The sequence below is a fragment of the Lagopus leucura genome, unplaced genomic scaffold (genome assembly GCF_019238085.1).
Source record: "Lagopus leucura isolate 7727_CA_CO unplaced genomic scaffold, USGS_WTPT01 Super-Scaffold_100001, whole genome shotgun sequence".
NCBI classification, from domain to species: domain Eukaryota; kingdom Metazoa; phylum Chordata; class Aves; order Galliformes; family Phasianidae; genus Lagopus; species Lagopus leucura.
The window spans coordinates 7,587,846-7,604,056 of record NW_024962262.1 but is presented as its reverse complement, the minus strand read 5'-3'; the positions used below and the strand labels follow the sequence as shown (position 1 = coordinate 7,604,056).

Below are 16,211 nucleotides of genomic sequence, written 5' to 3'. Positions count from 1 at the left end.
TGTATACATAGGTGTACAAGCAGTCTTCTCCAGGTACAAATGAATGGTTTCTGCCTGAAGTAGAAGGACAGATAGAAGATGACTGTCTTTGCACAGAGGTGACTAATGCTATGCAACTGTATGTCTCTACATATCTTTTAATTGCTAATCTCCCTTATTGTCCATACAAACGAATAAAGTATGAAATACAAAATGGCAATGTTGTAGCACTTAATTTGTTCTTGCTAACAACATTAATTAAATACTAATTCCTTTAAATTTAGCACAGCATTTTTAATCTCAATCAACTGCCTGTGAACTATTCCAAGTCAAACAATAGAAGAGGCAAAATATGCTTGTTGAAGGGATAAAGATGTAAGATATCAGTCTTTGCTTAGTACAGTAAGTCTCCTGACACTTCTTCATGCCACTGTTTTCTGGCTTTTACATTTTTTTTTTTTAATCTTTATGTATCTTGTAAACTCTCCATAAAAGAAATGATCTCTTACAATGTTTATACAGTGCTTGAAACAATAGGACTCTGACCACAGTCCAGGCTATTCAGTCCTACTGCAATATACGAAAAAATACTTAAGAACAAACAACAAATGTAACATAGAAATCTTTTAGCCATTACCAAATATCACCTCTTGGAAAACCAGAGAATTTAATATGATACAAAAATCAGTGCTTGGCAGCATGCATAACCATTTGGCTGAATGAACCTGTTTTTCTTAAGTGTTTTCTTTAATCTATCTCTCTTAAATATGTAGCTCCAGAAAAACTTCTCATGAAAAAAAGATTGAAATATTAATCTGTTGTTATCAGTATCGTCTATACAATATCATATATTAAAAATATTCTCTATACCAGTCGCTCCAACAAAATCTCCACAGATTTCCTTAAAACAGTCAGGAAGTCAGGAAGAATACAGCTAAAAAAAAAAATCCATGATATCCATGATATTCTAAAGAAAAGCAACAGTATTAAATTTATGAAATACATAACTAAGGAAGATAGGTTAAAGCATAAACTTTAAAAAATAGAAAAATTTCAAAGATCTAGAGAAAATACAGTACTTTTTCTTTTTGCATTTACTTTGAACAGTTTGATCTACTGAATGCTGTAAGAAAAGAGAAAACAAAATCTTACATCATTCGTATTAACGTGCCACGCCATGTCACCATAGGATACCAGCTGACCATTCACATAACACCTTATTTCACTGTTTCTCCAGCGATTATAGATGTGCACGATGCTTATCATATACCACTGAAAAGAAAAGGGAAAAACAGTATGTAGTGGCAGCTTTAGTGCCATAACATGAACTAAATGACTGCAACTGGAAAATAAGTGACCCATCACACGAAGTTAATTGACCAGACAAATCATTGCAAACTCCTAAAATTACATAAAAGTCATGTGAGCGGAACTTCAAATCCAGTTGGTAGAATTGTGACTAAATACAATGATGTACCTACCTGCATCCTTTCATGGGATTAGGACCAAAAATGCGTACATAAAATTAAGAAGATAAATACAATCCCATTCCTGAAAGTGTAACATAATTAAAAACCGTATACAAAACTCAACCAAAGTCTCATCAGAAATCTAATTTTATGTGTGCTTACCTTAAAAAAAAATGTAACGTGTATCTATTTTTTAATCACAGCTATCAGAAATTGTTTAATAAAGGAAAATATCCACCTCAGCAACTTTTACATTCCAGTTTAGGATCTTATCCCAATTGTTTCGTATGATTTTTTTTTTTTCTATTCTTTACCATTCCATCAGTCTTTGGACAACTGTTATATAGTTATTATTACATAATCAAACAGAGAAAACATCACAGCAAAATGCTTCCATGTACAACTGTGGTGGTCCTCCAAATAATCTGTTCAAGTGTCTTTACGTCTATGATGAATTTTAAACGTGAATTGTAAATTTTCAGAAGAAAACCTTAAGTTTTCCCTAAAATCCAACTTTCAGAATAATCTAATCCTAGGAATGGGAATTTAGCCTTTGAGATTTGCAAATCAACCCCTGCTTAACTATAACAGAGGTCTGTTATTTCAAATCATATACAAATCAGAAGAAAACAGGCATCCTGGATTCTGTAACCTTTCCATTTTATCTTAATAGCCTTGTTTGATGATTACTGGTCTACTACAAATATTTAGTAAACACATCTTCACAAAACTAAGCTGTGTCCCTGCTAAAGGATTCTGTCCAGTAGATGGTTTCAAAAGTAATACTACATTTTCAAAGCTAGAAAAAAGTCAAACTATCAATACAGTAAAATACTCATATCTGGATGAGCTACATTGACAAATTGCCAGCCTTGGAAAGCAGCAGTTCAAATACTTTGAAGTTACTTAATACCTGAGCAAAGACCAACTACTCTAAACATCCATTAGTTTTATTTTGTGTCACTTTCTGTGATTTTTATACAGTACTGTATTAAAAGTTATCAAAAATCTAACTGGATTTCTAGGACCTTGCTTCACATTCTCCTAAAAGAACGACAGTAAAATTGTTTTTCAGACAGACACATAAATCAACAAACATAACAGAAGTCCTTAATAAATTGAATTATTTCATTGAATTTTAAGGTACTTTATTGTTCAGAGATACACAAAAGAGAAACTCATTAACCAATTATTTACTGAAAGATTCAACTGTAAGAACCTATGAACACAAGGGTCACTTATTATGTCATCTACTTATATTACTTAAAGAGTACAGCGAGTGGGAACTCGTAGAGTTTAAATCCTATCCTGCAAGTTGTAGCTACAATTGCAAAATGATTTGCTGCAGGTGCCTTTTTCTCATTCAGCTCACAAGTTCAGATGGCTAAACTTTGGGGAGAACTCACCTCCTAAAAGCTACTTTAAGTAATCAAAGTAGCTGTTACAACACATAAAAAAAATTTGAACAGAAAATGTGTTTCTTTCATCTTTTCTGCCTTGGTAAGAAACCAAATCAAAGTTTATTCTTCCATGGACATCAAAGAAAAAAAAGAATTTCATGCATGCTGAAGTGTGACCTGTCTCAGTAAATCAGTGATGTTTTCAATCATTTAAATTTTCTTCTCTGCTGGCTCTTTTTGCAATTACATATCTTTCAGTATGTGTCAAGAAACCAAAAAAAGAAGTCATCGTTTAAGTGGTTGAGGTTGTCTTTCTCTTCTACACTAACAATATTATTATCAATAGTACCGTGCCATACCATCTGTGATTCTATGATTTTATGATTCTATGATCATCATCTTTATAGAAGAGTGAATGAGTTACAAAATTTGCCACAAATGTAGAACTTGTTGAAAAAGTTCTTCATAGAATGCACATAACTTAGAAATGCACAAGAACACGAAATTAAATAAATTCTCTTCCTTTTTAAATTTTGTACTCTGTACACCAGTGATTATTTGGATACAGCTGAAAAGGCATGTCCTTTATCTATTTTTTCTTCCCAATGAACAACATGAACAAACTCTCACCATCTAATCTTGCTGAGTTCAAAAGGACTACTCCGTATTTGCTCTGGTGCAGCCTGCTAAGCATGAGTTCAACATGCTGCTCTGAATAATGTTACTCACTAAGAATGCAACCACAATGTATGTAATGTTATCTTACAAATAACAATGCTCATTTTTTTAGATTGAGTCATTAAAATAAATTTCTCCTATCATCTCCTATCAACTAACATTCTCCTATCAACTGAATATTTCATATTCAGTTCCCCTCAAAGAATGTCTCCTTGCTACATACAATTAACCCTTTTACTGATTCAGGTTGGATACAACTCATTACAGTGATACTGTAAAGTATAAAAAGGCTTAAATACAATGATGAAGTCACAAACAAATTCCTTTTAATAAAAGTAGGCAGTAAACTTTTGAAGGAGTGTTAAACTTCATCTCAGTTGCATACTGAAAGCCTTATCACCTGAAGCACTTAATGCTAAAATGGAATTTGAGTAATTCAGAGGCAAACTCCAAATTACTTTAAATAGTAGTACAGAGAGAGCAAGCATACTAGCACAGATAGCCTTTCTTATTTTAAAAATAAAATAGTCCACATAAGTGTTATGTATCAGGAACTCCCTGCATAAATCCATCATTTCATCAAAACAGTTCCTATCATTCTCTTTTATTTACTACAGTGCTCAAGGATGATATTTTGCATAAATACCAGTAAAATAATGAAGATTTTTTTCTTTTTTTTTAAATGCACATAGAGTATATTTAATACAAAAATCTACCTCTCTGTATCAGAGAAAATAGAAATGTTTTTATATATTGCTTTTGAAATAAAAGGAAGCACACTATTATAAATCAAAAAAAGAAAAGAGAAGAATATATTTTGTCAACAATCCTTGCAGTACTCCCCAAATTAAGCTGTATTCTTTTACACATTTAGCACACACACATATTAGGATACACATTGTTCCACATCTGTTTTCCAGGTCTTTAAAAATATATGTCAACTTTTTCCTCCTTAAAAACTTATAATTAGCAGCAGAGTGAAAAAACCCTACTGACCATAGTGGTACACTTACTTCTTCCTAGTCCAAGTTAATAGATTTAATATTTAATACTAAGGATGAATAAGGATTATTTAATACTAAGGATGAATAAGGATTATTTAATACTTAAGGATGAAGCACTATAGCCTTGGTTTCTGAAGTCATATGTACCCAGCCTTTTTTTTTTTTCCAAGTAATAATTAACAAATTAACGTTTCTTGACCAATGGCCTCCTTTCCCAAGAGGGTGAAAGGAAAAAAAAAGAAACAAACACACACACAAAAATCACAAATTCTTTTTTTTTTTTTTTTTCTTTTTGTGGGAAGTTTCTATTATAGATATAAACATCTCCCATAGATTCAGTAAAATATTCACCTCTGAAATCCCTGAAGCTTAGCTGGTCGCTATGATAATCAGAAATTGAGTGCAAACTGCATGACTAAGGCTCTGCTTTAGTCCGTGTTTCTTCTTCAAATCTTCTGTCACCTAGCATTGATCTGTTAGACAAAAAATGCCCTTGTCCTCTTTCCTTCTAGTTTATTTAACAGTAATCTCCATTTAGAGACGATTCTGCTGAGCACATGTTCACTGCAACGACACTATTAAAGTTGTACCTTTTATAGCTATTTTCTTGTATTTCTGATACTTTTCTAACAGAGAAATAAGTTCACAACAATAAGCCCACAGTTTTACTCATTTATTTTCTATGACTTCCCATGTACAGTGTTTTAAGAGCATTTCAGACAATATACCAATTTGCAAGACGTTGTGCAGTTTGTTCTGTTGTGTGTAGTTTGAACTCATTAGCTGGCTCACTTGTCTGGAAACAAATAGGTCATCAATCTTTTATTGTAACACTGTCCACAAACCCTATAAGGAACTAGAAAGAGCAAGACTGTCTTTTCATAGCATCGTTGCTTGTTGTGCATGTCAGTCTTCAGCAATATAATCTTTTCATTTAAATAGCCTTTTATTTGCATGTTAACTACTTCTTTTCACACATTCAGCTTCTTTTAGTCAACCTCCTTCCTGTCATGTGATTTTTTTGAATCTTTCACATAGTTTCTGCTTCAGAGAACTATCTACTTCTGTTGCTCTGTTCTCCAAGGCAAGCTCTGCAGAACACACTGAACTTTTCCTCAGTGTGCATGCATGCACACACGTGTATGCACACATAGTTTACTCCAACTACTTATCACAACTAATCCAGGTCCTTTGCCTCCTCCACTTGAATGAACTAAATTTACATTTTAAACTGTTGTTTCTTTTTTGCTCCATGACAATCTAATTTCTTTGAGTCTGAGAGACCCTTCAGAGGAGTAAAATGCCTAAAGTTATTGAGCAATCTCCAAAACCACAAACAATCATTGTTGCAGCTGGCTCTCAAGAGCTGCTGCCTTGAGAGATGCTGGCAACACTGCAGCACATACAAAATCTTACGATGATGAGGCAGTGACTACTGGGGCAATAGGAGAAGGTAATAGAGAAATCAATGGAAATACTTAAGAGGAACTGAGGAGTTATCCTGTAAGGAAGCAATAAGACCAGCTGCCCGGCTGAAGTGCCTCTACACCAATGCACATAGCTTGGGAAACAAACAGGAGGAGCCGAAAGCTACTGTACTACTGGAAAACCATGATACGGTTGCTATCAACAAAACCTGATGGGATGATTCCCATGGCTGAAGTGTGGCTATTAACTGCTACAAACTGTTCAGAAGGGACAGACAAGGAAGGAGAGGAGGGGGATTGCTATCTAAATCTAGAAAGGGAATAGAACGTGAAGAATGTTCCCTACAGAATAGTCATGAGCAAGTAAAAAACATATGGGTGACAGTTAGAAACCAAGGTAGCAAAGGGAGCCTTGTGACTGGTGTCTACTACAGGCCACCTGACCAAGCAGGGCCTACTGAAGAGACCTTCCACTTCCAGCTCCAAGAGGCATCGTGATAGCAAGTGCTCATTCTTCTGGGGGACTCCAACCATCCAGACACCTGCTGGAAAAGTAGCACAGCAAGATGTAGGCAACCCAGGAGACTCCAGGAATGCATTGTGGATAACTTTCTGAGTCAAGTAATAGATGGTCCTGCCAGGAGGGATGCAATACTGGACCTGTTGCTCACCAATGTAAACAAACTGATTGGTGACATCAGGATATGAGGCTGCCTGGGCTGCAATGACCATGCTGTGGTTAAATTCACGCATCCCAGAGTCCTGAGAGAATTAGCTGATGTAGTTATCAAGCCATTCTGTGGTAATGAAAAGTTGTGGCAATCAGGTGAAGTCCCTGGTGACAGAAAAAAAGGTAACATCACATCCATTTTTAAGAAGATAGAAAGGATCACCACAGGATCTACTGACCTGTCAGTATCCTCCCTGTGCTGGGAAAGATTATGGAGCAGATCCCCCTGGAAGCTATGCTAAGGCACAAGGAAGACAGGCAGGTAATACAGGAGAACCAGCATAGCTCCACCAGGGGTAAATACTGCTTGAACAACCTAGTGACCTGTTATGATGGTGTAACTGCATCAGAGGACAAGGAAAGAGCTACTGATGTCATCTATCTGGGCTTCAGTAAGGCCTTTGACACAGTATCCCACAACATCCTTCTCTCCAAATTGTTAAGATATGGATTTGATAAGCGGACTGTTAAATGGATGAAGAACTGGCTGCAAGTTTGAGTCTAGAGAGTGATGGTCAATGGCTCAATGTCTGGAAGGAGATCAGTGATGAATGGTGCCCCCCAGGGGTAAGTGCTGGGACGGATACCCTTTAATATCTCCATCAATGAAATTGACAGTGGGGTTGAGTGCACCCTCAGCAAGTTTGCTGATGACAGCAAGCAGCGGGTACAGTTGACACACTAGAAGGATGGGATGCCATCCAGAGGAACCTAGACAGGCTTGAGCAGTGGGCCCAGGTGAACCTCATGAGTTTCAACAAATCTAAAGGTCTTGCACTTGGGTTGAGGTAACTCCCATTACGAATACAAGCTGGGGGATGAAAGGATTGAGGGCAGCCCTACTGAAGAGGACCTGGCAGTACTGGTGAATGGGAAGCTGGGCGTGAGCCAGCAATGTACTCTTGCAGACCCCCCTTTCAGTATCTAAGGGGGAGCTACAGGAAAGAAGGATACAGACTCTTTAGCAGGATCTGTGGTGACAGGGCAAGGAGAAGTAGTTTCAAGTTGGTTATAAAGAAAAAGGCTTTTACAGTGAGGGTGGTGAGGCACTGGAACAGGTTGCCTAGTGATTCTGTGGTTGATGCTTCAGTTTTTTTAACTGCTCCTTTCCTAATATGATTTTTTTTTCTTTTTTTTTTCCTTAAGGAAGAAATTTTGGTAGATAATTTACAAACAAAAGTTAAAACTCCTGTATATCTACATAATTCTGTTTTGTTTTTACTCTGTTTTGTTTTTTTGTTGTTGTTGTTGTTTTTCCAAGACAGGTCAAGCAAGTCAATCTTTGAGTACCTTAAAATTTTCAAGAAGCTTCTGGTATTTAAAAGTTTGAACTCTCATCCCAATAAGATGCTACCAGTTCATATCAATAATATACGATTCTCTTTATTGTTTCATCTTCTGATCTTTCCTAGTCCACCAGAGATTTTATTCTCATCGTGTGGCTAAAAATTTAAACTGAATAACCTGGGTTTTCTACTTAGTGATTTGCAGTGTTCAGAAACTTTACTCCTTACTGTTACAATGAATTTATCTATCTGGTTAGCCCAACTCCTTAATGCAAAGCATGACTCCTCTATGTGTAATTTTAGGTGAGTGCCCACTGACTGACAAGTCATATTCTCATATTTTTGTTAAGTCAGTATCCTCATTTGAAACAGACACTCCAGGTTTGTTTGTTTGTTTTCACCAGAATATTTTTGATTTCTCTTCCATTTTGTATTTGAGGACATGGTTTTCAGGCCTTTTCTGCCACACAAGTAACCAAACAAAATGCTCCCAAAATATATTTTTCTTCAACATTAACTTGAAAAATTTACTTTTTTTTTTTTTTTTTTTTTCCATGCCAATTATACAGCCTTCCTTTAAGTTCATCCTGTGTTCTTATTCCCTATATGATTTTCTCTGAAAACAAAATGTCTCTTTGCTATAAAGGGCCTCCATAGGTAATATCTAAAGACACCTCAATATAGATAACAGCCTGTCAATCTTTCATGCAGCTGAAATCTTTCAAGCTTTATCACTCACTGTTGAATAAGTGGATACTTCACAGCTACTTCATAGTACAGCTCAATTGGAGAGAGGAGGCATCACACATTAAGGATACAGACATAATAGTTTAAAGATATTCACACGAACGTATCTTTCTGATCTTTTGAGCATTAGGCTTGATTATATAACTCTACTGTGATTCAACAAAAATATTTTAAAAAGATTAATTATTCAGAAGTTTAATGAGGATGTTTCCTAGCAAAAGCTATTGCTAAGATGTCTATATCTGTAAGCAAATGCTAGAAAACAGCTAGAAAATTACACTTCCCAAGATACAATTTCAACAGTAAGCTGCTTTGTCAATAGGTACGTATTTCATTTATTACATCTAATTTAATACACACATTTGTTAGTATTTCAGAATTAACTAGAATAGTTAGAATAATATAACAGCAAGAGCTAATACTTTCCAAGTTTTGTGTGAAGATATATTCACTGACAGTAATATCTTGCTAAAACAGGAGAAAAAAGAATCAGCTGGCTCTCGACATCTACTTAACAATAACATAATACACAAGTTAATAATTTCTTTTGTTCCTAGGTTTAGTGTTTAGTAATGTAAGACATTATTTCAAAAGAAAACCTAACCTGTCATTAAAACACCTTTCTGGCTTTAAAATAAATTCGCAGAACAGAATCTACACATGCAGCAGATACATGTTTATAAGGCTGTATACACTGTTGAATGACAGGGTAGGAAAGAACGTTACCACATTAGAAAAACCCCACAAATTCAAACTACATAATAGAATTAGAATTGGTGATTTTGAATCACAAAATCATAAGAAAAGTAGTGGAACACAAAGTTGATAAGTGAGTAGCAGCAACCTTCCCCAAAACACAGGTTTCTTGAGATAGAACAAGTTCTGAAATTCAATATTTAAACTCTGAGGCCATAAAAAAGAAATGAGCTTCACAACAAAATACATATAAGGCTATTGCCAATGCCAAACACATAATGGTCGCTGTAAGGGAAAGCCAATGCTTAAGCCAACTTCCTGAAATCTTGAAGCAAGCAGAATCATTGTTCTCCTATGAGTATTAGACATACATCAGAAAGAAACACTAATATGATCTAGAGAAATAATCAACATTCAGTATGAAAAATGAGAAATCCCTCAATATCACTAATCAAGTTTGGATCCTTGTTTCTTCCAGAAATTCTGCCAGCAGAATTGTTTCAGGCATTGTTACCAAAGTCACCAAGTACAGAATGTTCAGAATTTGAATTACTTTTGTAACACAGATCTTTGAGGGATGACATTCAATCACTTCACAAGTAGTCAAAATTATTCCATATCTGCAGCTAATTGAGCAGTATTTTTAAAACAAGTTGACTTCATAAAAGTGTTACTTCATAAATTATTATTTTTTTCTGGAATTGATTCTGGCCAGTAAATGACATAAAATTCTGCATGACAGTCAGAGAAGGTACTTATAAATAAAAAATTGCATATTATTAATAATACTATATCACTAAAACGATTTTAGTACTTCTTCCCAGAAGCATTTTGTAGCATTATCAAGGTTAATTTTTATTATGACTATTACTTTACTTACCTTGCGTGGTTGAAAGTCATACTTCACACAGTGCTGGAAACCTTTGCCTTTTGACTTCAGTGATGTAACTATTAAGCAATTGCCAACAAAATGAGCAGAATACCCAACACCTTTGCTAGTGCGGAAACTGAAAAGAAAAAATCATCAATGAAATTAGAAAAGGAACTCTCATGTAATAAAAGAGGGTTCAAAATACCACTCTAAATTGCCATGAGAAAGAAAAGAAACTGACTTCTGGAACAGTGAATTTAAGTTCCTAATTTCCTCTGTTCCCCCTTTTTCTTAGGGTGGGTGGAGGGAGGGGAATGGTGAGTGATGAGGAAAGGTTTTCTACTAATTTTCATGACAAATTCATTCTGGGCTACATTCTAAAAAAACCAATAAATATATATTTTCTCCTCTGTTTCCAGAAATACAAGATAGTAAATCTCCAAATCTAGCATTTGTCAGGTTTTTGTCCTCAGTTTCATTCACATTTAAAATATTACTTCTAATTTAAGTTCTAAAGGCATCACAGAACCAAACGCTATGCTTAGATTTTGAAAGATGCATTGCAGTTTTGTGGGGCTAGGAGAAAAATGTAACAGGTAAAACATACAAGTTTGGATTCCAGTTAATTACTGTGTGCAGCAATTTCTTTTTCAGGTCTGATGAATTAGGATACTTATCTATGTAGTTACCGGTATCCACATTGTGGACTTATTTTCATTTGTCAAATTGATTGTTTAAACCAATGCAGCATCTAATTATATCTTTTTAAAGTAAATTTAATGAGCTTTCTGTGGCAAATATCATAAAGATAGAAAATGCAAAAAGCAAATACTTCTTTTTACATTTGAAATCAAAGGCAGTGTAAAGAGAAATTCTGGAATTCTTAAGATACATTCTGCAAAGGAAGTTAGTGGAAATTAATGAATCAAATTAGAACATTTTTTAAATGTATAGTTACAACTATGTAAGCTATGTCATTTTTTTCCTTTCTGGGTACAATAGATATGTGTGTTATTATTTACAGAATTGATAAAAATTTTAATCTAAAATCTTTTTAAACCTCAGGTTTTGAAAAATAACCTATTGCTGAAATACATTCCTTCCGTATGGTGAACCTCATCCATAACATTCAAAAGGAAATTTCCCAAGTATTTAAAAAGTCATTACAAATTTGAGTATACTCATATAGCCCAATAATTAACACCTTCTCTCTTTCATTGATGTAAGATGCTTTTAAAATAATTTCACGTTATTAAAATAATGACTCTTTAAATGGTTTTACTGTTGGAATATTTTTACTAAACACTCGTATTAGGTTTTTCGTAGTACCATTAAGAGGTGAAAAGTATATGCAAACAGTTCAGATTTCATCTTCTTAATAGCTCCTGAAATTCTACATCTTTAATCTATCCCACTATGCTAGTAACATCCTGTTTCAATATGTCAAAAAACTGCATAATTAGAGATTTAATTTCATCTTCAGAAACATACAGTTAAATGCGTTCATTAAGACTTTCCTCATTCTTCACTGTCAAGAATATAGCTGATAAAGCACAGTCTTCTGGTAAAAAAATTGCCTCTCAATATAGTTGATGTGACTAGACACACCAGGTGGCCAGATCTTAGATGCTCTTCTCTTATGAAAGAACTTGTTTAAAGGAGGTAAAAAAAAAAGTCATTTCAATTCTCAAATTCCAGAAAGCCACTTCTGTTATAATTAATTAGAATACGCCTACTAAATGGGAAAAGCAGAGTGATTATGCTAAATAGAACAGGAATAACAGACAACTCTTCTCCACATCAGTGTGGCCTTGCACTGAGGTCCTTCCTTCCAGCCTTGATTTATCTTTGGACTTGCAGCACACTATGCCTCATATCTCTATTCACTAGCCATGTTTTAGTTTGCACTTTCCTTTTAGCATACTGTCAAGATGTTAAAGAAGCTTTACTTTCCCAAATTCAGGCTATGTTTTTTCCCATTCTTATTTCTGGTTTTTTTACGTATGTGTGGTGCACAACCACAATGGAAGGAGCATTCTCCTCTGTCACAGCCCTTCGTACAGGCTTTCACACAATCTTCCTCACAAAAAGAGGACACTTTTAATAAACCTAAATAAGCTTAAAACGTAATCTAATGAACAGAACGAACAGGAAAAAATACATGCTGTCCATCACAACTGACCTCAACAGTGAATTTATAACAGTACAACTCTCCTTTGTCTGTTGAGGATTATTTTCAACATGGATGCACTTCAAGGATTTAGCTTTCACAATGACCCTGGAGGCAACTATATTCCACAACAAAAGAAACAGTGAACAGCCTCAAGGGAGAACATTACCCATACACAAATAATCTACAATATCACCTAGCTAACTCTGTCAAATAACATGAAGGTTAAACATGTAAAAATAGAATCTTGACAACATTGAACGTGTGGTGGGCTATTTTGAGATTCTGATACACTTGCCTTGGGCTTAATGGCATTCAAAGAACTTTTCACTGGATAGCAGCATGTCTCAATGCCAAATTTGTTTCTCAGTAATATACAACATCTCCATCTATCTCTAAGGACTGAAACATGCTTAGATGTGTGTAACTTCCTGGAGTTCAGCATTTTAAGACAAGAAAGCACTGAAATAAAGAAGTAATAGCTCTTTTCTGAGCAGGCCAGATTTCTCCATCTTAGAATAGAATTCGCTAAACATGAAGACTTGCCACTATGCATCAAGATTTCTCTTTGGGACCATGTTAATTAGCATTCTATAACCATAATTGAGAAATTGAGAAAACAAATATGACTTCTGTTTGCCTCAATATTAAATTATGCAGATTATGTTAATTTTCACATTGTCTTTCTTGCCAAAGGTAAAGTAGGCTAGCACTGTTCTCTGGGATGCTATGCAGAAATTGTCTTATCAATTACCTACACATGCAGAACTTGCTGCGTACTACAATGAAATGCATAGAAGAAACAAGAAAATATTGTCAATACCTATGCAGCTTTAGGAGCCTAAAACTACTTCCCACAGCAGCTGGTATATGATTTTACTCCAGATAACTCATAACAACATTTCAGTTATCAGTTTCATTTCAGTCATTTTCTCAAAGCAGCTACTGCATGTTATTACACTTCAATAGCAAGTAAACATTCTCCCATACACTGGTGAAACTGCTTAATGATTCCTGTTTTTTAGCTTAGGATTTTATAAGGAATTTCAGATAGGAACATTTGAGATAATATATTCTCAATCTCAGTATCCTTATCCTGAAGGTAAGAAATGATTTCTTTTCTACTAATTCTGTAGTTCCATTACATGCCTTTGCAACTATTTTGCATTATTCTATTATTATCAGCAGAGAGGGAATGAAGTCAAGAGGGCTTTCCTTGGTACTCTGTTTCTTGTGCCAACATCTGTAAAAATAAAATTTTGCAAAGATCTTTCTGAAGCTTTAGACATTCTTCCATTAAGTGGTTGTAAAAGCACTTGGATTTAAGGACAAAGCTGTACAATTCTACCAATCTAGCTTGGGTTTCACCCTTATCTCTCTAAAACTTTCCTTAGCAAATGTCTTTTTCAGAGTACTGTTCACTCCAGAATGTTTTCAGAATTCTACCCAATTTTAACATGGTCTCTTAAAAGAAATGGCAACTTGCAATTGCAAAATGCAATTCTTCTGCCAAGATTTCAGGTAACAATCACTTCACCTTTACTCTCCTCTCTGTTTGTTCCTTGAAAATATTCCATTAGTTCTCTCATTCCATTCATGGTCAGTTGGTCACCTACAATAACTCTCATCATTCTGTAATCACTACTTTCTAGTGCATAACTACTAATTCTGTAAGCATGGCACTCATTATTCACTGCTAGGTACGTGATCCTCATTTTATTGTATTAAAATCTGTGCTACTGAATTCTGTTCATCCTACCATTTGAACTTGACTGCTCTGTAACAGTCTATTTCTTCTACTCATCATTCATATATTTGTCAAATCATTTTCTTCCAAGATTCTTAGCATTCATTTTGTAATTGGTAAGAAAGCTACAATAACTGTTCCAATACACAAGTATTAAAACTATCAATCACTTAGCAGTTACCTGATACCACCCTTGGAAATAGCTTCAATGATTTTTTTTTTTTTGTTTTTTAATTGACTTACAGTTCTTGAAGCAGCACCCAGTATTTAGATAATTACAAAACTAGTTATTTTCTCTCACATCTTGAAAATGCAAAAGCACTTCTTTACTTCCCTTCTCCATTTCTGTGCACAAGGGTCCACGTTAAACAGCCAAGTTGAGGTAAGTCTCTCCCACCAGAAAGATCTCTGGCCACATCATTCTGCAGTCAGTTGCCACTTGGATCATAACTAAGTAACTGGGAGTGGCCAGGAAGGATTTACAAATAGGAAATCATCTTTGATCAAAAAGAAGCTTGCTACAATTAAATGACTGGATTGGAGAATGAGAGGAAAGCTCTGGATATATTTTTATCCTGAATTTTTAACTTTTTAATCATTCAAGATTTTTCAGTATTCAACTATCCTCAGTGACAGACTTCATTAAGGATGAAGATATTACTTCTATTTTTATCAGAACAGCAAATTAAATTAAATTTGTGATATTTTAGGTATAAAAAAAATGTGTGTAAGGAACTAAAAATTAAAAAAAACAAAAACCAACAACTGGATGGTTATTAAGAAACCAAAGAAAACTATAAATACATGAGTAAAAGTTACTTACCAGTAGAGATAGGGTTTATCCTTATCCACATTGATATTGTTTAGTGGGTCCATACGAAACCAAGTGTTAAGGGTAAACCCATTTTGATAAGGCCACTTAGCAATAGGAGGCAATGCAATTGCCTAAAAAGAAAAAAAGAAAAAAAGGATAAAAAGAGAACAAGCCAAGAATACATTTTTTGTTAAGCATTGCTAAATATAATCTCTTTATAAAATTTTCTTATTATAAATCTGCAGATCTACTCTAACATTCAAATATTAAAGAAAAATATTTAAAAACTTTAAATAGTGCTTCTGAAAAAAAATGCATTGTTTTCCATTTATTTTAAAATACTTTAATTTTTAACTACGTAAATTATACTAATAGAGAACATACTTCTAGCACTAGGAAGAACCCTTCATTTGCAACAGTAAGGGAGCTCTCACAAGTAGTTCAGTATTGGTACAACTGACTTTTCAACCTTCACATACTGCAGATGAAGTCTTGGGTATAGGTGGAGAATGCATCCAATTTTAAAGATATTTATCACCAGGTAAATATTATGCAGTTACTCTGCATCGGTACTACATTGATGTCACCAATGTGCATTACAACTGAAAAACTCAATTCAGTGCAGAACTTGGTTCTACCTCAGCTCTAACAAGTGATTTTAGAAGCAGTTGTCCACAGTTCACTTCAGAGAATGAATCCTCTCTAGATCTTCATAGTGCAATACAACATGGACTACTCAAGAAATGTAAAATTGAAACTTGTATTTAATGATTTCCAGGTGCACAATCAATGATGAGTAGTACGTATATGAAGCAAGATCATGGCCAAGGAAAGGGGAACGCTTACTGCACATTTCAATTTTAAATGTGACTCCCAGTAACTGACGCAAATTGCTGCACGTTTTTAGACAGGAATACATATTTGAAATTTTTCTGCAAAACTTTTTCTGAAGATCTAAGTGAAAATCAAATTTAAGACAAACATTTCATCATGATTTGCCTCGGAAGCCCAGAAATATCACAGCAGTGTATGTCACAGTAGACATTCATATTTTGTAACAGCTATCTTCTTGCTGCATTTACATTTGGTAGAGATTAACAATGGTTTTAACTTAGTAGTAGCAAATGAAATGCTCTCTTTCAAAGCTCAACTACTAAATCCTCACACAGTGCACTCTATGCACTTTGGTGGTA

At 34.6% G+C, this 16,211-nt stretch overlaps 1 protein-coding gene across 1 annotated transcript in view; it reads right to left on the bottom strand.

Moving 5' to 3' along the window:
- Window positions 1–16,211, bottom strand: part of NBEA (neurobeachin) — a 466,212-nt gene that overhangs the window by 364,706 nt on the left and 85,295 nt on the right. Inside the window, exons 5-7 of the mRNA XM_042868525.1 lie at window positions 15,028–15,149; window positions 10,297–10,423; window positions 1,132–1,251 (exon numbers count right to left, since the gene is read on the bottom strand). Of these exons, the coding sequence (XP_042724459.1) occupies window positions 1,132–1,251; window positions 10,297–10,423; window positions 15,028–15,149 (369 nt within the window). The remainder of the gene's footprint in view (window positions 1–1,131; window positions 1,252–10,296; window positions 10,424–15,027; window positions 15,150–16,211) is intronic.